Genomic DNA, 27,402 nt, shown 5'->3' with positions numbered 1-27,402 from the left:
TGGAGGACCCGGATATAACCTGCCCATACATCAACACGGCAGTCGTGAAGAGAACAAGAGCCTGATCATATCGTTTCCCCCTCCCTTCTCCCGCTGCAGGAGGCTGGCAGACGTGGAGAGCTGTGATTAGCTGCAAGATGTGAGCAAGGAAGAGTTCCAGGTGTCACAGCAAGGGTCAAGCAGCTACATAGCATCGCCCTTTGATGCTATCAACCATTTTATGAGGATGCCAGTGATGAAGCCTACTGAACCAATGGATGACATTCCATCGCCTTAGATGCACTTCTTTTCTCTCATCTTATAAGATGGCAGCTTCGTGATATCCACGGTCACGACGTATCTTTCATCTTTTCTCCCGACAAAAGGCGATCCTTCGTAACTAATAGGTAACTAGTTAGTCCTTTGGCTACTTGAACATGGGCTAGCAGAGCAAGGAAGTACTTGACATGTTCATCCAACGGACGACAAGTGAGCAGCCCTCGGAATCGCGGTGTTCGAGGTCGTCAAAAGGAGTGTACAAGATATCAAATTAATACACGATGAAAAGCGGTTAAAATACACTAATATCGACTTCCAGGACTTGACACGCGACTAGTCATTCGCTTGTTAACAAATCATATTTGTTTATCCTAAATAACCAGCCAGTATTTATAGGTTGACTGAAAAATCAAGGGACAAAACTTTTTGACATCAACACCTACTTTGATATTTGAACTACCAGCAGACGATGGCATACAGAAGATCCCAAAACGCAACCAAGGCGACATCATTCCCTCAGTTTAGGAGGCTTCCGGTGGAACTGCAGATTATGATATGGGAAGAAGCCTTCTATCTCTCTGCCCCGACGCAACAAGTCATCGAGGGCTACGTACAGGATGACCGTATGGCCGCATACGCCTGCCAGATGGTACTGGCCGCCGCACACGCAGCCATAGCGGCTGTCAGTGGCAGCAGGTTTGATGAAGGTGACATACCATCAGACTGTAGACGGCCTCGCCTCATGGTATTTCCAGCTGCGACGCGGCAGAGCCCTCTCCCGGCCCTGGCCTCTGTCTGTCATAACTCACGCAGTGTCGTCTTGAAGCTGGGACGGGGACTCACCTCCATCATAGTCAAGGGCGAAGGACAAGGAGTTTCGAAACAAGTCTGGTTCGATTTCTCCTCTGATATCGTCTATTTCCCCAATTTATCTGCGGAAATCAGCAATTCCGGTAATTGGGTTTCCCCTGACAACTGGGAGTATCGCCGGCGCATCAAACATCTCGCTGTTGAGTGGTCTTTCTTCCACCGCCTAACGCATTCTTTATACGAAGACTACCGGGTGCACTGGCTCGATGTTTTCTCTGATCTGTACGTGTCTTTTCCTGGCCTAACGGACTTATACATCTTTGTTCCTGCCGTCCGTCTGGCCGAGGTTCCTCGCAGCTCAATGGAAGAAGATTCATCGGACAGAGAAGAGCTATGGGATCATTTTGAAGAACCACAGGAATGTGATGGTCTACCTATTGTGCTGAAACCTATACCTGGCGGACAAACGGTGCGGCTCGCCAGGTGTAGTTGCCCCGAACGACCAAGGAATTGGGATGAGACGATAGTCGAGATTGAGATAGCTCTCAGGTCCCAATGGTTGAAGGAGAGCATTCAGGAAGATCTTGGCCCTGAGGCGGCACCGAACTTTCCTCCGCGGATACATGAAAGAATATTTCTGCGGAAGGGCCTGGATGTAGATGCTCTTCGCCAGAAGAAGCCTGCGTTAGGTTTGAAGGTCGTGGTAGACAAGGACTCTTCTTCGAAAGAACAAAGATAGGATGTAACTAGTTATACGTCCAAAACTCTTCTGCTAAAAGCGTATTCCATCAGACAAATTTCCATTATTGACTATCTCTATAACTTTTCCAACATTTGATAGGACCACGGGATGTACCAGGTACTACTTGACGACTAATGATATATGCACGTAGAATCAATCCCATGTCCATGCTTCGGTCCGTATTTAATCAATCCATCTTATCTCATCCCGCCGTATAAATAATTTATATGCATTTAGGAAATACCCCGAGACACAGAAACCAACCAACGTCCACAATAAAAATGAAAAATCAGTAATGAAAAACAGTGCAATGCAGTATAAATAGAAAAAAAAAAAAACAATAAATAAAAGGTATTTGACTTGAAAGAGTGAATGGAATAGATCCATGCAAAAAGACAAGTAAAAATAATTATGTAGTTTCCCCTTTACACGCAGACGTGAGGGTTCACATACGCATCATGATAATACACAAAGGCAAACGGATGAACGACCGTGACCTAGAACAAAAAATCAAAAGAAAAAAAAAGATTGCCAATAGAATTAAACATTTATCCAGCATGTTTATTGTCTGGGTTCGTGAGGATAGATATTATGGTGTCCTGGTCCGGATGGTGGAGGCCCGCCTGACCCGTGACGAGGCCGTAGATGTTGATGCGGGTTGTTCCCTTGGCCAGGCTGGTGCAGTGAATGGGATGAAGTATTTGGGTATGACAGGCCATTGCTGGAGCCACCCTGGGGATGATGCTGACCCAAGTTCGACGGTGGGGTATAGGATCTACCTATGCTCATGCTTGGGTGGTTAGGTGTACTGGAGGCCGACATTGACCCTCCGGTACGAGGCATCCCTTGCGTATGAGAGGTGACTTGCTGAGAAGACATATGGGGACTGTGGCCAAAGGGAGAGTTGCTACGTTGGCTGAGAGAAAGTGATTGCTGGTGCTGATGGTGCTGGTGAGGTTGTGGTTGATGTGAGCGTTGATGTTGGTGGTGTTGATGCTGGTGGTGGTGGTGATGCTGATGCTGGTGCTGGTGGTGCGTCTGCTGCTCTTGTTGTATTACAGATTGCGGAGGCGGGTGCCGGGAAGTGGACGAGGCCAATGGCTGAACGTGTGGACTATATTGTGACCCATTATTTCCGTGCATTCCATGTTGGTGGGGTTGGGACAGCAGGTGCGGCGGTCCTGGTTGATGCTGGCTCTGGGAAGATTTATGATGGGCACCTCCAGATTGATTGAACCCTGACATCTGGCTCACATGCGGATTCATGCCACCAGGGCCGGATGGCATGGGCGAAGCAGAACGCGGTTGCGAAACTTTACTTGCATATGGCGCATTATGTCGCTGAACAGGCGATCGCGTGTGTGGGTGGGCTTGAATATGACGAGGACCTGGAGACTCGCGGTCTGTGGGGCCTAGATGTGATTGTGGCTGCTGGCTGCGGTCCGGTAATCCCTGCACAGGTGGCTGCTGCAAGGCCTGATGAGAATATGATTGACGCTGCTGGGAAACAGATTGAGGTTGGTCGGACAAATGTTGGAGGCCTGATATGGAGTGGGGTGTATGGGGTCCAGAGCCAGAGAATCCATGACTATAACTAGGCAATCTCGAAATTGAGGGGGTGGACGAAGTGGAGTGCGATTGCTGTTGTTCACGAGGATCAAACCTTGCCATCCAGTCCTGGGTAGTAGATCCTCGAGTCGAGTTAGAAGAAGTGTCTGCATACTGCCCACTAGCTCCGGATTGCGCTTGTGCTTGGTGTTGTTGTTGTTGTTGTTGCTGCTGCTGCTGTTGTGACTGCTGAGAGGAACTGGAATAATACTGCTGCTGCCTTTGATAGTGATGTTGATCCTCAGGAGCCGGCTGTGCTGATGACGAATGACGTCCTTGATACACAGGCCGTGAAGGTGAGGGCGGTCCAATAGCAGCCGGATTTGGTTGGTCGCTTGCGAACCGTTTTCGTGGCTGGGGTTCTTCCGGCTCATCGTTAAGGATATTCATGATATTTGAACGTTTCGCAGGAACATTACGCGGAGGCTCTGGCGCGGCTGGTGCGGCTGGTGCGGTAGCTATCCTCGGTCGGCCATGGTCCGTAGGTGGGGTAAGAGTAGGGCCTTGTCGGACAGACGCTGGATGGCCGGGAGTCAGGTACCCTGATGGGCCTATTGGTGCGGTCCGTTCCATGGCTGGAATACCACTTGGGTCGGCGTCGAGCTTAATGTGCCTCTGAACAGGAGAAGTAACGGCAGAAGTGATCGTGCGGCTTGAGCGACGAGAATGTGTCCGTGAGGCCGAAGTGTTGCGTGCACTGCCCGGCGGCTGCAGGTAGGGCCCTTGAGGGAATGTGGGTGGCTGTGACAACGGTGCGTAGCGTGGGATTTCTCCTAGGTCTTGGATTTGGGGCACAACGTTTGGATTTTGTCGTTGAAGTGTCTGCAGTGGCATACCAGTGGTTGCTTGACCTGTCATTGAATGCGATATTGGCTTCATGTCCTGCTCTGGCATGTGAGCTGCGATGTTAACATGAGATCCTGGAGGACGGTTTTCTCTACGCTCATCAGTGAAATATCCCATCCGAGGTCCTTGCTGACTGCGATGAGACGGAGGCAATTGCGAAGTGCTAACAGAACGTTGGTGGAGCTCATCATTGTTGGCAGCGAGGTTGGGCTGACTTGCAGGAGCCTGAACCAGGGGGTATAATTTTGGCTGCGACCGTTCCTTCTCCATACCATGACGTGGTTGTAATACAGCTGGTGTAGGTGGCATACTGATGACAGATGGCTTGCCCTTGGGCGCTAGCGCTCTGTCCATCACGTCGACGTTTTCTGTATTGGGTGCTAGAGTTCGTGGCGCAACCGACGACGGGGTAGCCTCATACCGTCGCTTTGAGCTAACACTCGGGGTCGGTAGGGGTCCAGTGGGCTCGCCGCGTAGTTTCTTGGCTTCGGCTATCAATGCAGCTTCTTCTAGTTCCGTCTTCCCAGAGTCAACACGGCGCTGGAAGTAGTTTTTGACCTGTATAAAAAGACATTAATATCTGGTTCCATCTAAAGCGTTCAACTGGGAGGCAATGCATACCATTGTAGGGGTCTTAGTCTTCATAAATTGAGAAATGGCCTCAAAATCCTTGCCAAAATGCGCCACTAACTCTGGGAAGTCTCTCTGCTCAGGTACAGACCAATAGCTGGTAGGCTGCAGTGACCCATACCCACCCTCGCCCAGGCCTACCTTTGTATCTGGGTCAGCAGCCTCTGGGCCTTGCTGCACTGGCTGCACCTGTTGCTGTTCCTTATTTCGTGCACTCCTAACAGGCTTCGCGCGCACAACACTCTCCTCGACAGGCTTTTCCAACTCCTCTTTTGCCCTCAACACCGCATCAACCAAGCTTTCAACTTGACCATCCACCTCGGGCTTCGGTAGGGGTGCGACGGCGGGTACAATACTTGCGCACGAAGCAGCCGCTGTGGTGGTAGATGTCCCAGCCTCTGCTCTCGAAGCACCTTGCTGGCCACTTCCCCTCCCTCTTCTTCCACCCCGGCCGCCACCGCCACCACGTCCAGGTCTTCTCCCGGTGCCTCTCTCAGTAGGCTGGTCGCTTGAGTCCTTTGCGCCTCCGCGCTTCCCAGGCGCCGGTGTGGGGGTGTTACTTTCTGTATCAGCGTTCGAGTCACCAAATGTCGGTGCAGCGGCACGTCTTGGCCTGCCCGTATCAGTGACCACTGGTGTCTCAGTATCATCCGCATCGTAAGCAGGCCGGATTCCCAGATCTGCCATGAGAGCGTTAGATTTGGGTGCCCTTGCAGTCTTCCTTGCTCGTCCCTTGCGTGTCCACTTCTTGTTAAGCTTGGCTTTATACTTAATCTCCTCCTTAGTAGAATAGTAATGCATCACACACTGCTGGAAAGTACGGCCAGGTAATAGTTCAGCAATCTTGCCCCATTTTTTAGGGTGAGCCATAAAAGCGTCTGTGAACGCTTTGTGCTCTTCTGGGGTAAAATCGTTAGGTGGAGGATGAAAAGCAAAGACAGTAAAAGCATCGGCCGGATCGACGATTTGGTTCGTATCCTGGAAGAGACTTGCTTTCTTTTGATACTCGTCTAACATGTCTGGGATTCGTGCTTCGCGAGTCATGTCGGGGTTTACAGTGGCTTCTTGGTCACGCCGTCGTTCCGACTCCTCTTGCGCAGTAATTGCTGATGCCTTTAGAGCAAGTTGAAAGTCTAGCTCACTGTTTAGCTTGTAGCCCCGTCTTCCTTCGATTATAGGGACAGCCGCAGCAGACGCCAGAGGAGGCGGGGGAGTCGAGGACGATACCGAGTCAGCCTTTCTCGCCTCTTCTTTCTTTCTATCCATCTCGCGGACCTTCAGCCTCCAGGACTTGTAATACCGTGCATACTCCTGACGCAAAGCGGCATGCTGTTTTGCGACTTCATTTCTCTGCTTTATTATGTCTTCTAACAGCGAGTCCTTGATACGATCATGAAGTTTATAATTTTCCTGTAAAGTCTCCATATCAGAAAACGGTGTCGGAGGGCCGGAGGATAAGAATGGCAGCGATTCAACCGCCTTTGTCTCTATGATAGGGATAGTCACTGCCGTTCCAGCGGAGTTCTCTATAGGCCTAGATTCCTCCATAAGTTCAACCTCTTCCGCTTCCTTACCTGATAGTGGGATAATAGCAATTGGCTTATCAGGACTTTCAATCTCCATAGCAGCACCTGGCTGGTCAAGATATGGTGGAGCAGCGCCATCAGCTATCATCCCCAGCATCTGGATCTTCAAAAGCAGGTCGACAACAACTGGGTCCTGGAGCGTAGGGGGGGGGATGTCTGACATTAGAGTCAACATTTCCTTTTCAAAACGTTGTTCAGATTGGTTGAAGTCTTCTTCATCAAGGGCATCATCATCGTCAGATTGTTGATCACTGGGTTCATCAAAGAGCATTGGAATCTGTTGCTCTTGTCCATCGTGTGTTTCTATTATTTTTTCGGTTTCTCGGGCTGGTGGGGCATCAAGCATCGTCGTATCATCATCAACATTATGAATGAGTTTCTCTGATACCCCTGCCAGCATCGGTTGAGATTCATTTTCATCTCCAATCCCACGGGCGTCTCTAGAGGCCTCTGAGACTTCTTTTTCCTTTCCTTTGTCTTTTTCCTTGTTCTCATTCTCCTCTCCGTTCACAGGGGTAATAGAAGGCTTCGCCTCCTCTTCAGCAGGGCCACTACTGCTCGATACCCCCTCGGGCACGAATGGGCTTTCGAGTGCCAGTCTTCTGTTCCCCTCGTCCCAAAGCTCTTTCTTACTTGGCGGTGAGCTGGTGGCTGACAGTCTTCTATTTACATACCCAGGCCTGACCCATTGATTACTAACCTTGGCTCCTGGTCGTTGGCCATTGGAGCGCTGTTGTTGTGCTCTTGGGCCAGTTGGTATAGATGCAGGCTGGGAATGTGGAGAGAGTGAAGTGGGTGGGGGCGGCGGCGGTGGTGATTTCCGCAGTACCAGTTGTGATTGAGTCGGGAGGGATGAGGCGCGGGTAGATGATGGAACATTACCAGAACTTGGGGGACCAAGTAATGATGGAAAGAGGTCAAATTCTTGCTCAGTACTGGAGAGAGCACGAGAGTCTCCGGACTTGTTTGACGATGCTGGCTCATGGGTGATGCTTCGGTCAAGCGCGGGGACAGGATGACTGTGATCGAGCATGTAGCTGGGCTGGACTACCGGCGATGCTGTCGGCGGCCGACTTGATCGAAGAGGTACATCGGTTTTACTTCTGTCTGGACGTTGCTGGGCATCTATTCTATCAGCTCTAGGGGCGGTGGGAGGCTTAATGGGAGTAGAAGGGAAGAGGTCAGGACGCTCTTTAGGTACATCTGGCTGCTGCGATGGTTTTCTCGACGGTTCAGGGGTTTCCGCGGAAGGGGCGTTAGAACCAGAAAGAGAACCAAAGGCAGGCACTTCCGGAGGAGCAGGAGAAGGAGAGAACTGTGGCGTGGGCCGTTCAGAGGGAGGCTCGGGCTGAGCGGGTGTAGCATGTAATACGTGTGTGGGTGTACGAATGGGGGTGGCATGCTCTGCCCTTTCCAGCGGCCTTCTTGATTCTCTGGGGGTGGAAGATGTGCTACTGGCCTTCCGGGGTCCAGCAGGCTCTTCTTCAGGGCCGGCACCGGACGCACCGATGGACAATAGAGTTGGTGTCTGGGATACAGCCGATAACGGGTTAGCAGAGATAACGGCGGGCGTCTTAGTGTCGATGCGAGCTAGAAGGCGATCCTTTTTCCAAGGCTCAGCGCGGTCAAACCGATCCCTATCATCCCGCTGTGACCATCTATCATCATCACGACGGTCGAAACGGTCCCTCCTGTCCAGATCTCGATCAAGCATACGATCTCTGTCCCTATCCCGGTCGCGTGGGTCACGATTTCGGTCCCTGTCCCGGTCCATGCGGGAGTCTCTCCAGCCATCGCGGGATCGACTTCGACCTCTAAATAGATCTCGATCATCCAGCGGCATGCCTCTCCCCCGTCCCCGATCCCGGTCCCCACGCCCACGGCCTCGCATCGAACCTCCTCGCATGGATGGAATATCTGAGAGTGCAGTGTTGAGCGAGATGGGCCCATCTCTAGAGTTTCTTCGTAGACGTGGTATATCCAGCTCTCTGGGGCCGCTGTCTCGTGAATCTCTAAAATCTCTCATGGGAGGAGACCTCGATCGTCCTCGACCAAACCCCATGCGGCCGTGGCCATCGCGGGAATCAAAGCCGCGATCCCTACGAGGCCAATCACGGTCTCCGTCTCCTCGTCGGGGTGGCGGGCCGTCCCGCATGTCCCTCGAGTGATCACCTCTATCCCTATCTCGATCCCTGAAATCATTCCGGCTGGAGAACCCTCTCCCCCTGGGGCCGGATGGTAGAAAATGGCCACCTCTAGAAGAGTCGATCAACGCCTTGGGGCCGCGGGGAGGATCCCGACCCAGTGGTGTAGAGTTTGCATCTTCATTCCCTCTAGGGCCTGAGGGTATATGTGACGGGCCATGAGGCGGTGGTGGGCCCCTATCACCGTATCTAGATGGGAGTGGTGAGCGGTCCCGCGACGGGAATCGAGAAGCCATAGGCACGTGACTGCATCAAAATGTTCCAGAATAACGTTCAACACGTGACTTCCCGATGTGACGGAAGCAAGGAAAAGCGCCAACGCGCAAAGAAAAAAATGCGAAAAAGGGCCAGATATGAGCAAGAAGATGTCTGGATAAAGCTCTGGAGGGCCTTAACTGAAGTACAAAAAAGTGTGAATAGATGAATTCAAGTTCGCCAGGGCGGTCATAGGGCTGGGAACGAGGCCAGATGGACAGATTGCGCGGTGATGGAGCTTCAGACCAGGCAGTCGACCTTGCATTACAGGGGTGCAGGGAAGTCCAATTTCCGACCGGACAAGGCGGGAAAGGGGAAAAGATTGAACCGTTGACGATGGCCTGGCGAAACGGAAACGAGAGCGATATCCCAAGAGTACTCTTGCGGTGAAAAAAAAAAGAAGGGCCCCAGACCGGGAAGTCGATAAGAAGATTGAAGGAGCGAAGAGAAGAGCAAAAAAGAAAGAAGAAAAAAAAGAAAAGGAAAAGCAGAACAACTATCAGGCTAGAATATTAAGAGAAAATGCGCGTTGATGCAGCGCAAGGCAGCCCGGTTTCTTCTCCCCGTTTTTTGTTATTTGAGGCTGTGAAAGGGAAAAAATAAGAGGCGAATTCCCCAAAGCGGGTCTGACATAAACAGAATCTCCCAGGGTCGATGGAACCGGTCTCTCTGGCTGTCTGTCCTCTCTGCTCCAGTAATGTAACTGTGGAGGGGAGGAGGATATGAGGTTGAAGATCGTAAAAGTTCGAGAGAGAGAGAGAGATTGAATGGGGAAGCATAATTAGCGGGCTTTGCGCTGTTTTAGAACGTCCAAACCTTTCGCGCCCGCGCATGGGCGTCGGTCACGTGGTAGATCCCATCCCAAGATCTTCTTTTTCTTCGCTCGCATCGAAACGAACCGTCGACATACAACATATAGTTATGTACGGAGTAATAAGAAGTTAAGGTTCTCAGCGAATCACACCGTCAAAAGCAGCCAAGTCTTGCTGTTCCTTACCACCGCCTCCTTGCCCTCCTCATGGCCGTTCAGTTGCTCAGATTCGACACCTTCCCCTGTGGGGGAGCAGTCACTAGTTAGGTTTTTCGCTACCTGACCAGTGTGTGGCTTTTTCCCTCTTTTATTTCCCCCTAGCCGCAGCAGAAGGTCTGGTTTGCAGGGGGCCCTGTTGGCAATTCGCACATCCCGTCACTGTGGACCCGGTCTAGCGCTGCTCAGGAGTCAGTCTTCGTCTTGACTGGCCCTGATTGGCCGCCCATTTCAAGGAACGCAGGGATGTCCGCATGTTCTCGAGCAAGACAGCTTTTCTGCAAGCACTGCAAAGCCTCTTGGACAGGTCGCACCACCCAGAACTCCCTTGAAACCGCATCGACCAGTTGGCCACAAGGAACCTCCCTCCTGCATCTTATTCGTTAAAACGCAACTGACGCAAACTTACGCTTGCAACTTGGTTCGACGTTGGCCCTCTTTTTAACTCTTGCTTCCCTCCTCAAGCTTCGTATTTCATCAAAATTAAAGAAGAAAAGCAAAGAGGAAGAAAAAAAAGAAAAGAGAAGCCAATATAGAGATATTCACGTGATTTAAAGATGAGGTAATCTTGAAGATGATGTAAGCAATGATCCAAACTTTGATTTTTTTTTTCTCTTGGTGGGATGAAGAGAAGAGGATGAGAAGACAACAGAAACAGAAGAGAAGACGAGAAGAAGTGGTTGGAGGGTCGATTGAGACGGAAGAGAGGGCCACCGCTGGATGCTACTTTGACACGCTGGCGAGTGCTGTGATCGAAAAGGCCATGAAGTGAAAGACCAACATCCCACCTAGAGATAATGGCATCCGAAGAACTTGCGCCTGAGAGCGCCAAAGCAGCCGTCTTGGTTCCGTCGGAGGCTATTCCTGAAGGTGCAAAACAAGTCAAGGGCCTCGACTTTGATCAGTATGCCGATCGAGACATCACTGCCGCAGAGTTGGTCGAGAACATGGTTACGATGGGCTTCCAGGCCAGTTCCGTTGCTGAAGCGGCTCGCGTAATAAACGACATGGTAACGGCACACACACACTCTCTCTCTCCTACAAACTCAGGACTGGCATCCTGTCTAATACGATAAATAGAGAGCCTGGAGTGACCCAGAAACCGGTCAAAAGACTACAATCTTCCTTGGCTACACTTCAAACCTGGTGTCTTCCGGCCTGCGCGAGACGATCCGCTATCTGGTCCAACACAAGCATGTATCCGCCATCGTCACCACTGCTGGCGGTATAGAAGAAGACTTTATCAAGTGTCTTGCTCCCACCTACCTCGGCACCTTCTCCTCCCCTGGAGCCGGTCTTCGTTCCAAGGGCCTCAATCGCATTGGCAACCTCATTGTGCCAAATAGCAACTACTGTGCATTTGAAGACTGGGTAGTTCCCATCCTCGACACCCTCGTTGCAGAACAAGAAGCCTCCAAATCGACAGACACGCCTCTACACTGGACACCAAGTAAGATCATCGCCCGCCTGGGCAAAGAGATCAACAACCCTTCTTCCATATATTATTGGGCCTGGAAGAACTCCATCCCCGTCTTCTGCCCCGCCCTCACGGACGGCAGTCTCGGTGACATGATGTACTTCCACACCTTCCGATCCTCCCCCGACCAGTTACGAGTTGACATCGTTGAGGACGTGCGCGCCATCAACACCTTGAGCGTGCGCGCGAAGAGAGCGGGTATGATCATCCTCGGCGGCGGGGTAGTCAAGCATCACATAGCTAATGCATGTCTGATGCGCAACGGCGCCGAGAGCGCTGTGTACATCAACACCGGACAGGAGTTTGACGGTAGTGATGCAGGAGCCAGACCTGATGAGGCCGTTAGCTGGGGGAAAATCAAAGCCAATGCAGACAGCGTTAAGGTATACGCGGAAGCAACGGTGGTATTCCCGCTCATAGTTGCCGCGACTTTTGCACAGAAGAAACAGACTTGAGTGCATATTTGGTATTTGCCTGGTCTGTAGCGTTCCCCGGTATCAAAGCCTTGGATAGCCCCACCACGCTTCCATCATACGATGTGGCAGGCCCGCCAACTGCAGAATACATTACGGAGCAGCACGCGTGTTAATAGCCAGCATGCTGTGAGAGCATTATATTATATATTATCTAAGAAAAAGTAAATGCGCTACACCGAATAGTACTCAGCCAGGAAGCTGCCGCCGTTTGCCCGTGAGGATCACAGCTTTCAGCATATACCTATCTTTTGTTAACTTTGACCCGACCTAACCCGTTGCATAACTATTGACTTACCCAGATAACTAACAATCATTCTATGGTTGTTCAACTATGCTGACTTACTAAGAACGGGCCCAAGCCGCGGTAAACGCATTGCAATTTTGTCTATTGGAAAAGAGTAGTTCATTATATCGAAGGAGAGACCTGCCTAGATCTATACAGTCTAAGATGAAACTAAACATATTTTACACAGGCATATAGGCTTTATTCATTCCTACTCATACTCGGTCATAAAGTCAATATCATTAATATTCACATTTCCCTCTTCCAGTTCCGGCCGATTAATTATGCTATCGAAAAAAGCCATATCTACACCTTGAAATGGCCAGTCGTCTATTGCGGTTGTTAAGCCGGGATATAAGTACTGATTTTGCACTGTGTCGTCGATTGTGGTCGATAATTGGGATGTGTACTGCTGTATATCAGATACGCCAGCCTGCGTTAGTGGCGTTGGTAGCATAGACGGCGACAAAGATGGACAAGGAAGTGTGACTGCTGTAGGGTATAAGGAATAGGGCTGGTGAGCGGGTGAGGTATCTGGCAAGGTATCACCATTGACTAAACCAGAGTGCATATGCCCTGATCGTTGAGTTAATGGTGATGATAGGGGCTGAAGCTGCGGTAATGGTGGTGGTATATCTCCCGCCCACGGCTCCATAGAAACTATGCCCTCGTGGTTTAGCCTCACAGTACCAAAGTACGGGATATCAAATCGCAGAAACTTCCCGTCTTCTGTTATGGTAGAGTCCACCTGTGGCTCGGCTAATGCTATCGGGGGGGTGAAGCTGTTCCCCTTAGCTGCATTGGATTCAAATGCGAGAAGCGTCTTAAGCAGGTCTGAGGCACGTTCGCTGAGGATATCAGTATTAAGCTTTGCGACGCCCTGCATAGTTTCCAGGACTTGTTCAACCATGGCTCTATCGCTATTTCGTTGGTGTGTAAGCAAGCTGTTATCTCCACCGCTTAGCTGGTAATATCGCTGTTGGTGGTGTGCGTTAAGATGGGCTATAATCAATGTCATGGCTGCAACAAGGGCAAAGAAATCGACAGATCGAAGAGCGTATGCGACGCGGTTAAAGGATCGGAACATAATGAACCGAGTTAATAGCCCTCGCGATGCATTGGCGCTTGCTATCTTGCTTCTATCGTAATTGGCTGCAGTTGTAGAATTACCGTCTGCTCTGGGCTGCAATCGTAGCATGTACGGCAGGTGTAGGAGGTTAAGCAGGTTGAAATAGAGCATCTGATCGAAGAGACGGATGGTTTCCGAAAAGGTCTTTCTCGGGTCATGCAAGACACTGGCCAGGTTAGGAACCAGCCACCATCTATTCGGCATCTCATTAGCAGCAGCTTGCAGGTCTGCATCGATACTGTATAGAGTTTCCAGGCTGCTCATGGCAGACGACTCAGCCGACTCATTTAGTTGTAGGACGCGGGCTGCAATGACGCACTGCTTGCGTTCAAATATGCCTTCGACGGTATCGCCTTCTAGGGCTTCAGGGGAGGCCATACTGACATCCAACGATCCCTGTGGAAGGCCAAGCAACAAGCACAACTGACGATCGGTACAGACTATACGGAACCAGAAAAAGTCCGGATAGACCGGTTGGGAGGGATCAAGAACCTTGAATGGCTGGTGAACGCCCTTGCGATGTAATCCCATCATCTGAGCTACCAACATGGCACGGCGACATGTAAGCCATGCACGGCGAAGATGGCCACTATTAGCCTGTACCATTGATTCAAGCATGATACATTCTAGACTCTCGATGGAGTCTAACATGTCATCGTTTCTGGTCACCAATGCGGCCACTGTGTCAGTGAGACGATGCATGAGCTGGCGTGGCTGCTCCGAGAGGTGCTGGATGTCGTCTTTGTGAATCTCGGGGTGTAAGTACTGCAGACATGTAGCGAGGATGAGTAGATACTTTGCAAGCAGGACAGGGTGAGCGGTTGGTAAAGGTATATTGGCCAGGCTTCCCTTGAAGACCCCAGGTGCCTGGGCTTCTAGGACTGGGTACGGAAGCGTAACCACTTTGTGTAGCGAGACGTCGATACCCGCCTCGATCATGGTATGGATATCTTTGTGAGGAGGCAGGGCGGCGTACAGCGCGGCAGATATCTTATCATAGCTTGTGCCGCCATCGAGGACAGCCGTGGTGGCAACCGTTGCTGGCGACGGTATGATGGTCGAGGAGGCTAGATTGGCCATGCTAATACCCTCCCCGATGCTCGAACTTGGAGCAGATGAAACAGCATTTGTTGAACAATCATCGGCCGTCATGTTCCTCCCCGTCAAGCCATCACTTACACCAATCTTCCTAGCTAGGTGCTCTACAAGTGCTTCCACACGCACTATTCGATCACGCTCCAAGGAGGAGGAGGAAGATGAAGCTGCAATTGCGATCTCCTCTGGGTATTTCTGGCTGATGCAGCTAGTCCCCCGCCTGCGACATGACTGACAGACAGAATCTGCAGCCGAAGAAAACGAGCACTTCAACTTGCGACGCTTGCATTCCCAGCAGCTACGGGTTCCCTTGCGTAGTTTTCGGTGGTGGCCAGCGTCTCTATTGGTACCATCCCGTGAACTTGACTCTGAGTATGCAGATGTCGGGGTGGCCTGCATGGTATTATAGCACCATGCGCCGCTAGAGTCATATATCAAGTTAGATTAACCGTAGCCAGAGAATGAATCGTTATCAACCGTTAGAAGATATCTCACGATGGATATCTGCCATATAAGCTGTCCAACTAGTGATTAGCTACTTTCCTGCCTTCGACACAGTAGCTAATAGCTATCACATCAAAAAGGGCTGATCAATAAACAGTTGATCTCAGCACAATAAATTAAAATAGCTGAAGACTTGCCAGGCATCCATCGCTGGTTGACTAACTAAGATGCGGCCCGGAGGTTGAAAAAAGTGACCAATGGGAATCGCTGCCTATCAACAGCGACTTCACACTTCACACTCTGGCCAGATGAGCTAAAGACTTAACTGTCTATAATTCAAGACTATAGATGAGCTTCAGACTTGGCCTAGATCAAGTCGATACAACTGCCTCTCGCTTGAGTAGTGCCACTCATATTTCCAATCAGCCACAGTACTTTTTCATATCTCCATGTTGACTTATCAACCACCGGAACCGGAACCTATGTCTCTGACGGTGGATAGAATACCTCGAGACTTGATACAAGATAGATACACATCTGAAATTAGTATGGTCAGCCACTATGGAGGAGAGGTTGCCATATCAGTTGCTAACCAAGGCCTCTCTCTCTTCTTATCCCTGGCAGAGCGGAGATCATCTTATTGCACTCGAATTCCCAGCGCATTCTACCTTGAGGAATTCCATGACCAAAGAAGTTGAAAAAGCCGTATGTATGGCAGCCTGGCAACAGCGTTGCGTTCCTCTACAGACGCAGTGAGGGCAGAGGCCTCAATTCACACGGAGGCGTACTCGCGGCATAATAGTCCAGAAAAGCTGGCATAGATAAGCCAGGATGATTTTCAGATGTCTCATATAAATACTTTTTCAGGTACATGCTTACTCCGGTATATGATGCATTCTGGTTGTTTGATTCGTGCCAATTTGATCGACGTCTACAGGATATTCCATCGGACACTCGCCTCAGCGTCCTGCAGTTCGGACATATTTAAGCAAAAATTTGCTCCTAACACCCTCTTTACGTAAACCTAGTAGGCCCTTTTAAGGCCTCCCTAGGCGCTTCATCCCTCCAAATACCTCTATATAGGTACACCCACCACGGATGAGGATCAACTATGATCCCACATCTTTGTCCGAATCTCGGCGGAAGAACAGCCCCAGCTCTGCTTATCGCAGGCCTACTTCCGCCGCAGCGCTGGGCGTTTACCCCCCTGACGACAAGCGTTGATAATTACATCTGGGTGTTGTCTGAGTGATAATGAATCAGTCAGGATGGTTACAGCTCCGGGAACACGGCGGAGTTGGGTTCCCTCCGCAACCTTCGGGGTATGGCTCCTATTTTATACCTTGAGTACAGAACTAGAATAATACGACGGGGCATAACAGTGATCTGGCTACAGTCTCTGTGCTATTCCGACTCGATTCGATCCTTCTCATTATATCCAATTTCGCTGTCATTGTCGAGGGCCCCTTCTTCACCCGCTTAGAATATTTAGGCCATTATCTATCCAGGGTGTTCTTGACTGACTCAGACCACCATGCTGGCCACGCGCACGAGACTTCGGAGAAATGGGGTAGCTGGACCTCTGTCGCAGCTGATGATAGTGAGCCAGATGTCGCCGAGTCATTCAAGCTCCGCCATTCCACAGTACAGAAGCTCGCCCAGATATACTCTAAGAACGAATACAGCCCTGATAGCCAACCTATATTTGGCAGCACCGATCAAAACTCCCCTCTAAATCCACATGGCAACAAGTTCAATGCTCGCGCGTGGGCTACAAACATCTCAAGGGTCACCAGGGAGGCAGGCCAGAGCTTTCGTCAGGTTGGCTTGTGTTTTCAGAACGTCAATGTCTTCGGCTATAATACATCAGCCGATTACCAAAAGGATGTAGCCAATATATGGCTAGCAATTCCAAACATGGTTCGGCGTTTCTTGTTTAGCCCCTCAGGTCAGACACAAATCGACATTTTGCGCCAGTTTGACGGTATCATCCATCCTGGCGAAATGTGTATTGTCCTTGGCCCTCCGGGCTCTGGTTGTTCAACTTTCCTTAAGACTATCTCAGGAGAAACGAACGGTCTCTACATTAAAAATGGCTCATATTTCAATTATCGCGGTCTTTCAGCAAAAGAGATGCACACAGCGCATCGAGGTGATGCTATATACACAGCCGAGACTGACGTACATTTTCCAATGTTAACAGTTGGCGAAACATTGACCTTTGCGTCCCGCGCACGCTGCCCGCAGCAACTGCCTCAGGGCATTCCTCGTGATGAGTAGGTTCAACATGAGCGGGACGTTTCGTTTTCTCTTCTAATGCCATGCTTCATAGATACTGCGAGCATTTTCGAGATGTCATCATGGCCATGTATGGTATTAGCCACACCGTCAACACTAAGGTGGGGGACCAGTTCATTCGGGGAGTCTCAGGGGGAGAACGCAAGCGCGTAACCATTGCTGAGGCAACTCTGGCCAATGCTCCATTTCAGTGCTGGGACAAGTAAGTGAAAGTTATATTCCATAATTCCTTTCCATCATAACTAGCTAACAGTTTGCCCCAGCTCAACCCGCGGACTAGACTCTGCCAACGCTGTCGAATTCTGCAAAACGCTGCGGCTACAATCCGAGCTTTTTGGCCAGGCATGTGCTGTGTCTATGTACCAGGCTCCACAAAGCGCGTATGACTTATTCGACAAAATTCTACTCATCTATAATGGGCACCAGATATACTTTGGGCCTGCATCCAAAGCTAAGCAATATTTTATCGGCCTTGGGTTTGAGTGTCCAGAACGCCAAACAACCCCTGATTTCCTCACCTCCATGACGCTCCCTGTAGAGCGCATCGCGCGTGCTGGCTTCATACCCCCACGGACTGCTGAAGAGTTTGTGAAAGCCTGGCGGAATAGTACGGAGTATTCCACGCTTCAAACTGAGATTGAAGAATACAAGACGCAACATCTGATTGATGGCCATTATGCTGAAGATTTCCGACGACTCAAAAGGTCACAGCAATCCCGTGGTCAGCGTCTCGGTTCACCATATATCCTGACCTACATACAGCAGGTTCATCTTTGTATGTGGCGCGGGGTGGCACGATTTAAGGCGGATCCGTGGCCAGCCATCTGGGTAATGGTCGGGAATATCATGATGGCTCTCATCATGTCTTCCTTATTCTACAACTTACCCATAAACACAGGCTCCTTCTACGGCCGCTCTGTCGTCCTTTTTATGGCCATCTTGTTCAATTCCTTCTCCTCCATTCTTGAGGTGATGACGCTTTATGCTCAGCGACCAATTGTGGAAAAGCACACCCGATATGCTTTTTACCACCCATCCGCCGAGTCATATTCTTCCGTGCTGGTTGACCTACCCATTAAAATTACTAGCACTATTTCTTTTAACTTGGTGTTTTACTTCATGACCAACCTCCACCGTACACCTGGGAACTTCTTCTTTTACTTGTTGGTCGTATTTACCATCGTTTTGGCCATGTCTGGTGTATTCAGGTTCATGTAAGTTGGTGCTCTTGACCATGAAATGTACTGAGGAAATGTCACTAACTATTTCCAGCGGTTCGCTATCCCGGACAGAGCAACAGGCCATGGTACCAGCTTCAATAATGCTGCTTGCTCTACTTATCTTCACTGGATTTGTTGTCCCAATCGACTACATGCTGCCCTGGTGTCGATGGATTAATTATCTGAACCCTGTAGCCTATGGTTATGAGGCACTTATGATCAATGAGTTTCACGGCCGCGAGTTTCTGTGCACCTCCTATATCCCCGACTACACAAATGCTGCCATGAATAATGTAGCTTGCAACGCCGTGGGTGCTGTTTCCGGTAGCATGTATGTGAATGGAGACCACTACATCAATACAGCATATAGCTACCACCACAGTCACAAATGGCGTAATTTCGGCATAATCCTCGTCATGGCTGTTTTCAACCATCTCATATATTTTATTACTAGTGAATATGCTCGTGCCAAAAAGTCCAAAGGCGAGGTCCTTGTCTTTCGCCGAGGGTTCATCCACCGGTCTCCAGCCAAAGGCAGCCATGATCCCGAAAATTTGATACCCGGGCTAGTACCGGTGATAGCGTCACCAGAGGGCTACACATCCGAAGAAAAAGGTGGTTTTCAAGGCTCCACAAGCGTATTCCACTGGAGCAATGTATGTCACGAAATCAAGATCAAGAAAGAAACTCGGTGCATCCTAGATAACATTGACGGCTGGGTTAAGCCCGGAACTCTCACAGCCTTAATGGGTGTTTCTGGAGCAGGTAAGACCAGTCTTCTAGATTGTTTAGCTGATCGTCGCGCGGGCGTTGGTATCATTACTGGTGACATCTTGGTCGATGGGAAAATGCGTGACAATGGCTTTCAGCGCAAAACTGGCTATGCTCAGCAGCAGGATCTCCATTTAGAGACAAGTACCGTTCGAGAGGTAAGTCTATGAAATTTCGGAGAATATCCATAAATTGCACTTACACTGCGCCTAAAACATGCGATCTCTCGGCTCTTTTGAAAATCTGCCTAGTACTGATTTATTGTCTGCAGGCATTGACTTTCTCCGCTCTCCTTCGACAGCCAGGAAATACCCCGAAGGCTGAGAAGCTCGCATATGTTGATGAAGTTATCAAGATGCTAGACATGCAAGAATATGCAGATGCAGTTGTCGGTGTTCTAGGCGAGGGCCTCAACGTTGAACAACGTAAACGTTTAACTATTGGTGTCGAATTAGCCGCAAAGCCACCAGTACTACTCTTTGTCGATGAACCTACTTCGGGACTTGACTCTCAAACTAGCTGGGCTATCTTGGACTTACTGGAAAAGCTATCGAAGGCTGGCCAGTCAATCCTCTGCACCATTCATCAACCATCCGCAATGCTATTTCAGCGGTTCGACCGCCTACTCTTACTTGCAGAGGGAGGCAAACAAGTTTACTTCGGTCAGAAACCCCAGTCCCTTAGTTGATGGTCTACTTTAATTGTCAAGATGGCATACCAGTCAGTTGGTTTACATAAAGCACTAATACATACCATTGATACACAGGTGACATCGGTGACAATTCCCAAATTCTTATCGATTACTTTGAGAGCAATGGCGCTATCGCTTGCCCACTCGGTGCCAACCCAGCTGAATGGATGCTCGAGGCTATTGGCGCTGCTCCTGGGAGTTCTTCTGATATTGACTGGCATCAAATCTGGCGTTCCAGCCCAGAATATCGGGCTGTTCAAGAAGAATTAGCACGACTTAAGGCTAAAGGTTTAGATCAATCATTGGAAGATGCGCATAATTCGGCCTCTTACAATGAGTTTGCTGCACCGCTATCGCAACAATTTCTTGTGGTTACAGAACGCGTTTTCCAGCACACTTGGAGATCACCCTCCTATATCTACTCCAAGCTCTTGCTTTGCATCACTACTAGCCTATTTATCGGCTTAGTCTTTCTTAACGCTCCTCTGACCATACAAGGGCTTCAAAACCAGATGTTTGCTATCTTCGAGATGATGAGCGTTGTTGGTCAGCTAGTGGACCAACAAATACCAATCTTCGTTTCGCAGCGCGCTTTATATGAGGTCCGCGAGCGCCCCGCCAAAACATACTCCTGGATAATCTTTATGGTCAGTCAGATTATCTCCGAAATTCCTTGGAATACCCTTGCCTCAGTTCTTATGTGGGCTTTATTCTATTTCCCTGTTGGCCTGTATAAGAATGCTGTAACTGCCGGTCAGGGTACCGAGCGAGGGTGGTTAATGTGGCTATTGTTCTGGCAGTTCCTGCTTTGGGTTTCCACCTTTGCACATATGTGCATCTCCTTCGTCGGCTCTGCTGAAGATGGCGGCAACATTGCAAATTTTCTCTTTGTTCTTATTTTCTTCTTCTGCGGCGTTCTAGCTTCGCCCGCGCAAATGCCTCGATTCTGGATATTCCTGTACCGGGCTTCGCCATTGTCGTACTGGGTATCGTCAGTCCTATCTACCGGCCTAGCTAACGTTGAAGTTTCGTGTGCGAATAATGAGTTCATTCTCATTAACCCTCCGGATAGTCAGTCATGCGGTGAGTACATGGCTGACTACATATCAAGGATAGGCGGATACCTATCGGACCCTCACGCAATGGACATCTGTGAATATTGCAAGATCAAGGATACGAACATATTCCTCGAACATGTGAGCTCATCATACGATACAAGATGGCGCAATTTTGGTATTTTATGGGTGTACATTGTGTTTAACATTGCGGCAGCCATAGGTCTTTACTGGCTTACAAGGATTCCAAAGGGACGAAAGAAGCTGTGAGCAGGGCTGTATCCCTCCAGAGTTAATATAAACAGCGTGGCTAAAGTGTAGTATTGGCGCGTGGACTATATCTCTAATCCTATTAAAGGAATCTAAGGAACATAATGATAACACAAACCTCGCGAGATTTTATAACTAGGATAATGCTAGTAACCAATGGTTACAATCCACCCTCTCTTATATAACATTATCTGATAGGAGCGTACAGTTGGTCACCCTCAATTGAGCCGCCATTCCACTCGGTAGGTAGCCATATACACCATATTCATTGCTCAATGTCATAATTGAATTTCCATGGTCATACTATTATAGGTAAAGCATAAAAATTGAAGCTATAAGCTTCGCGTCGATTAATATTTCTGATTGTCTATATATTACCCTATCTTTTGTTTTATCAAAGCCATAGTTACAGTTGAGTGTCTGGCCGTTGGGTAATAATAATCATTCAGTTCGTCTTACATATACCTTGCTACTTCTGACCTCGTTAGCTAACTGTCAAATATGAGCAAGAGCAGCGAATGATGATTGGCTGAATGAGTTTGAACGTATATATAGGTGTAAAATGTACGTATATTGGTGAGCTTGAAGAGCTTAGGTGCAGGGTGTAAGTCTCTGCCGGATATAACAGGGGCAGTGTACGTGATCTAACTACGTTACTAACTAAGTACAACATTTAACATATCCCCCTAGCTCGAACGAGCTAAAATAGATATATTAAACGATTTAGACGTATAAAAATAGGAAATAAAGCCATATAGTTACCGGATTAGAAAGGTACTACCGGTAGGAAGGTATTATAAAAGGTAAAAAAGAAAAGACACCTACGTAGGTACTAGTATCTACCTTTATATCCCTATAGAGAATCTAGGCGATATTAGATTATAATCTAATAAATTTTATATATTGTACTAGGTTCGAACTTAGAATCCTCCTTTTTTAGATATACTACTCGGTTACTAGCCCTATTTAAGTAGTAAGAATATCCTAGAAGTTAGTAGTAAGGAACGAATTTAATAGTTAGTTAATAAAAAAAGAGACTACGTAGTCTTCGGATTTAGGACTACTATAGAGGATTTAGTAAAAAGAAAGACGCCCGTACTAGTCCTAGTTAATATTAGCCGATTTATTCTAGGTTACTCCTTATTAGAGCCTATTTTCGGTTATATTTTTATATATTTGTAGCCTAGATAGGTATCGAACTTAGGACTTTATATATTTCTAGAACGATATAGCCGATAGGTTACTAGTTCTATTTAGGTATTAGTAACTATATAAAAGAGCGTAATAAGGGCTAAATTAAATATTAGAAAGGAAAGAAATATAGTAGTAAATATAGGTATCTACGTTATTTATTAGTGCCGATATTAATATTAGGGGCCGGATAAATATGTGTTCCGGTCTTAAATAGGAAATTTTAAATAGACTCTAGTTGCGATTTTTATTATAGATTTGAACGAATTAGGCTCTACTTGGGCTTCCTATCAACGAGGCTAAGGTATCGCAGGAACTACTCGTACTGCTGTTGCGCTAGGGCCTTAGTCAGCCCGTCTATAGGTATCTGATTGGTTAGGATCTACTTAATATAAATATTACCGCTTTAAATACGTTCTCTAAGCTAGTACTAATAAATATTAATATACTTAAGCTTCGTTAGTAAGAGCTAAGTAGTCTTCTTTATTAGGCTAACCGTTTAGGCGTTATTATAGTAAATCTCGTACATTTGGCCAATATCGAGTTTTACCTAGTTAAATAGGTGCTACTACCAGATTATCTAGGCTATAGTATGCGATAGTAAGGTAAGTTTAGCTTCCGTCGTTAATATTATAACCGTTCGTTAAAGCGTTACCTTCTAATTAATAGGTCTACTAAATAGCTTAAAAAGGTATCCTTTAGAGCTTCGTCTCGTTAGGTTATTATCTATAAATACTATATTACTTAAGGCTTCAAATACTTAATATTTTTTAGAGAATTTATAGAGGTGATCGGTAGTATATTTAATAGATAGATCTTTAGTATCTCGTAGGTAATAGATTAGCCTATTAACCTATACCGTATATAATAGTGAAGGATTTTTTAGGAATTAAGCGAGCCTACTCGTTATAAACGCGATATCTAGTCTAGTAGTGATCGCGGTATATAGAATAGATCTAATCTTCTATTAGAACTCTTATATCTAGCTCTACGTTACCTAGCTATTAAAAGGTTCTAATTTCTATTCTTTCGCTAACGGTATTAAGGCCTTGGGTATATATTATAGGTTATAATATTCTATAATCTTATTAATATACGTTCGTTAATTTAACCAGATTTTTCCTATATTCTCGTCTCGTTAAATATTAATATTTAGGAACTACTTGACGTTCCTAATACTCTTAATCTTAAATCTTACTATTAGTTTACTTATAACCTATTTAGCGTATCTACTATACCTACGTTACTAGGTAATAATAATATCATCTACGAAGAAGAATAGAAGGACTTTACCGTCTATTAGGAGGTAGGGTTCGTCAGAAATAGGTTTAAGCCCTAGTTCCGAGAGTACGTTAGTAAGGGTATTTAACTAGAGTAACGGAGACCTTCGTAGGCTATATAGAGCCAGATATAGCTTTATAATATATTCGTTCTCTTAGAACCTATTAGAGAACTCGTAGTAAATTTCTTCGTTAAGATAGGTATTTAGGAAGGCGTTTACCGCGTCTCCCTACTACTATTCGAGACCGAATACTATAACTACTAAGATAAGTACTCTCATCGTCCTAGAAGCTAGCGTTACTATATAGATATCTAAGTTCCCTATAATCTATATATCTCCCCTTATATAGAGGCGTGCTTTATATTTCTTAAGATAGCTGTTTCTATTAAATTTATATGCGAAGACCTATTATAACGGCAATACTTACTTACCTTAAGGTTAGATTACCTTTAAGAATATGCCTCGTCCCTTTATCTTTTCCTATTTAACTTAGGCTACCTTTATAAATTCGTCCTTTCCCGGGTATTTAAGTATCTTGTTCTAGTTTTTTAGTAGTAGAGGTAGAGTAGACTAGTAAGATATTATTTGGTCAATTAGTTCGCGAGGATATAGGGTTCCTATATAGAATACTATATATAAATATATTAGTAGAGGTTTTAAAGCTATATAAAGACCGGCTACTCTACGAGAAGGCTTTCTCTACCTTAAGCAATCGATAATATATTCTAGTAATAGGTCTACTATTAATCCTAGCCTCGATAATAACGGACGTACTATTGTTAGAACTTCTAGCTATTAAGGCTATTGAGGCTTAATTAGAGTTTATTCCCGTTTAGGTCTAATATCCGTTTCTGCTTGATATTAAGCCTCCGGCTTAGGAGTCGATTCCGGTAATACTAGTTGCGTTTAGACTAGTTCTAACTAGAACTATAGGTTTGTATTAACTTACGGCTCTTTTTCTACTAGGGCTTAAGGTATAGATTTAGGAACTAGTAGTACTAGGGCTTATAATACCTTAGGTATAGGTATTAGCTCTCCTAGAGGTATTTAGGCTACGTTACTATTATTTATTACAATATCGATTTATTCTATTATCTCTTCGGTTCTCTTATATAATTAAAGACTTAGCGGCTTTTCGTCTAGGTTATATATTTTAGTCTTATTAAAGACTATATCTCTAGATCGAATTATACGTCTTAGATATAGTATCTAGATTCTAAAGATATTCGTTAAGTCGTAACTAGTAAAGTACTTAATATAAGCTCGTAGAGTAACCTTTTTACCCCTAGTAACTTTAGGATTTCGAATATAAGCCTTGTATCTAATAACTCGTAGGTATACTAGTAACGTTAACTTTAGAATATAAGCCTTATCCGTTCTCTTCTTCTTAAGGTATTTAATTAGACTTAAAAGAGGTGATTTCTAACCTAAGGACTACGTTAGCAGCCTGTTCGTAATATAGGCTGTAGTTTTGATAACCTCTAGCCATATTTCCTTAGGGAACTTTGCTTCTATTCGTAGTATCCTAGTTAGTGAGGTTAATATCCCGCCAGAGCGTTCTATAGGCCCGTTTTACTCGGGCGTGTACTCTACTAAGTATTTAATTATTATTCCTTCGTCCCTTGCCTAGTCCCTGAATTTGGTAGTTAGAGAACGTTCGACGTTAATTCGGATAATAAGAACTCGGTACCTAAATTAGCGCTTAATATAGGTAACTTTGCCCTTAATAGAGCGTAAGATTATTCCTTTTAATATTATATAGTCTACTTTGTACTATTTAGTTACTTCGTAGAAGTAGTGAGCTACCTATTAGTCCTAGTTATATCTAGCGAGTTTAATATATATTAGGTTAACGTATAGATATTAGAACGGAGCTATTACTCTTAATTTGGGAATATAGTATGAGATCTACCTTTTTAACTTTGATACTCCGTAGGATTAATAGATTAGTGCGGGTTCGCCTTTTTCTGGAGCTTTTGGCCGGACGATCTCGATATCGTCTGATAGCTTTTTAATATGCTTCAGAACTTCGTTATTTGGGTGTCCTAACCGCCGGTACTACATTGCTTCGTTTGCAACGTTCGATTTCGGAGCTCGCAATAATAATAAGAATACTAATATTCCTAGAGCTCGGGCCAAGCGTTTGGGATTATTAAATTTAACTACCCTTATTCTATATATCCTATTTATTACCGTAACCTCCTTTCTAGACTTCTTGTGCCTTATTCGACCCGTTTCGGTATTAAAAGTATATCTAGCCTTGTCTAAAGGTTCGTCTATAAGTAGATTTATATAGAATCTAGAAATATATAGAGCCTATTTAAGGATAACCTCAAATTTTATTCCTTTAGGACTTATTATCTAGATTCGAGTATCACCTTATTCTATTATATTTATTATATTATTACTAGTAAGGACTTCGTTATTAAATAACTCTATAGTAAGGAACCTATTCCTATCGTTAATTATATGGTTAGTAGCTATAGTATCGTATACTATACTATTTCTTAGGTAGTAGCTTAATATTTAGCTATATACTAATACTATATTAAATCCTACCGTAAGTAGTACTATAGGATAGAAGTCCTCGTCTGTTAACGGCCGAAGAGAGTTCTATTCAACTAACTAAGGGTATCCGTAAGTCGAAGACAAAACACATGGGGAAGAAGAAGAAAGGGGAAAAGGAAGGAAGTCGGTGATGGGGGATGGAGCTATAGCTTCAGGCGTTGAGGTCATGTGACCGTGTTGAGGGTCACGTGCGCGAGAGTAAAAAGGGGGAGTCTGGTGATGGCATCTCCAGACAGGCCTTGCTGCCTCGTCGATTACGGAGCGCGCGGTGACCCGAGAAGGGAATAGGGGTCCAACCCCTTACATTACGCCCCCCTTCTGGTTCTCGCTTCGAAAGCGTCGAGGGCGGCGGTCTCCTGTAGCGCCGAGGCTGGTTCCCAGGTTGGCTTGTCCCAGCCCGTCCACTTCACTAGTAGCTGCCGTTGTCCCTTTCTAGTCCGTTCCTTTACTATCTGGTCGACCTCGAATTCTTCGGGCTCCCCGTCCTCGCCAACTATCCCAGGTGGTCGCCAGGCCTGTACTCGCTGCGAAGGTAGTGGGTCTGAGGCTGCAGGACGGAGTAGATTTATATGGAACACATTATGTATCGTCCCGGGGGTATCTAGGCGATAAGCGTGGCTTCCGATCCTCTCTAAGACTCTAAACTTTCCGCATTTCGCGTCAAGCTTCTTAGAGGGTCGGTCCGTCTTGATATTCCGCAAATCTAGCCATACATAATCCCCTACTTCGTACTGCGTGCCTGGGTCCCTAAACCTATTCACAAAATCCTGTTGCTCCTGTTGGGCGGCCGCCATTGAAGCCTGTGCCCATTCGCCAGTTGACTTCAGCTTGTGTAAGATGGCGTCCGCTCGTTGGATAGGGCTCCTTGAGTCAGAAGCTCCTGCCGTCAGGTCTTCCGGAAAATCCACCACGTCTAGATGGTACCCATGCTCTAGGAAGAAGGGGGACACGCCCGTAGCCGCCGCATCTCGGTTATTAATCGCGAGCTCTGCTGAGGGGAGCCAGTCGTGCCAGTCGTCCTGTAGGTAGTTCACGTACTTCCGTAGGTAGGCCTCTACTGTCTGGTTCATCCTCTCAGTGGAACCGTCCGTCTCCGGGTGCCACGCGGTCGATAGGCGCCTCCTTATCCCTAGGACTTGACAGATCCGAGTCCAAAGCGCTCCGGTAAACTGCGTTCCGCGATCCG

The 27,402-nt window shown here is 47.1% G+C and overlaps 5 protein-coding genes across 5 annotated transcripts; 3 read left to right on the top strand and 2 right to left on the bottom strand.

The window, feature by feature from the left end:
• Nucleotides 1–727: 727 nt before the first annotated feature.
• Nucleotides 728–1,807, top strand: MCYG_01984 (uncharacterized protein; the record flags this gene model as incomplete). The annotated part of the gene is made up of 1 exon (XM_002849004.1): nt 728–1,807. One exon carries the CDS (start codon nt 728–730, stop codon nt 1,805–1,807), a length of 1,080 nt encoding a protein of 359 aa, XP_002849050.1.
• A 564-nt stretch (nt 1,808–2,371) lies between these two features.
• On the bottom strand, nt 2,372–8,254 carry MCYG_01983 (MYB DNA-binding domain-containing protein; the record flags this gene model as incomplete). The annotated part of the gene is made up of 4 exons (XM_002849003.1): nt 2,372–4,822; nt 4,886–7,142; nt 7,181–7,249; nt 7,452–8,254. 4 exons carry the CDS (start codon nt 8,252–8,254, stop codon nt 2,372–2,374), a joined length of 5,580 nt encoding a protein of 1,859 aa, XP_002849049.1.
• Nucleotides 8,255–10,763: 2,509 nt separating this feature from the next.
• Nucleotides 10,764–11,898, top strand: MCYG_01982 (deoxyhypusine synthase; the record flags this gene model as incomplete). Its single annotated transcript, XM_002849002.1, has 2 exons — nt 10,764–10,976; nt 11,047–11,898. The coding sequence occupies 2 exons, from the start codon at nt 10,764–10,766 to the stop codon at nt 11,896–11,898; spliced, it is 1,065 nt and encodes a 354-aa protein (XP_002849048.1).
• A 288-nt stretch (nt 11,899–12,186) lies between these two features.
• On the bottom strand, nt 12,187–14,483 carry MCYG_01981 (C6 zinc finger domain-containing protein; the record flags this gene model as incomplete). Its single annotated transcript, XM_002849001.1, has 3 exons — nt 12,187–12,202; nt 12,263–12,304; nt 12,424–14,483. 3 exons carry the CDS (start codon nt 14,481–14,483, stop codon nt 12,187–12,189), a joined length of 2,118 nt encoding a protein of 705 aa, XP_002849047.1.
• Nucleotides 14,484–16,138: 1,655 nt separating this feature from the next.
• Nucleotides 16,139–21,314, top strand: MCYG_01980 (ATP-binding cassette transporter; the record flags this gene model as incomplete). The annotated part of the gene is made up of 9 exons (XM_002849000.1): nt 16,139–16,217; nt 16,399–17,146; nt 17,203–17,370; nt 17,432–18,382; nt 18,441–19,153; nt 19,181–19,317; nt 19,431–19,821; nt 19,926–21,171; nt 21,227–21,314. 9 exons carry the CDS (start codon nt 16,139–16,141, stop codon nt 21,312–21,314), a joined length of 4,521 nt encoding a protein of 1,506 aa, XP_002849046.1.
• Between the last annotated feature and the right edge of the window lie 6,088 nt (nt 21,315–27,402).

Source organism: Microsporum canis, genomic scaffold (assembly GCF_000151145.1).
Source record: "Microsporum canis CBS 113480 supercont1.2 genomic scaffold, whole genome shotgun sequence".
In the NCBI taxonomy this organism is placed as follows: Eukaryota; Fungi; Ascomycota; class Eurotiomycetes; order Onygenales; family Arthrodermataceae; genus Microsporum; species Microsporum canis.
This window is presented reverse-complemented; position numbering and strand designations above follow the sequence as displayed.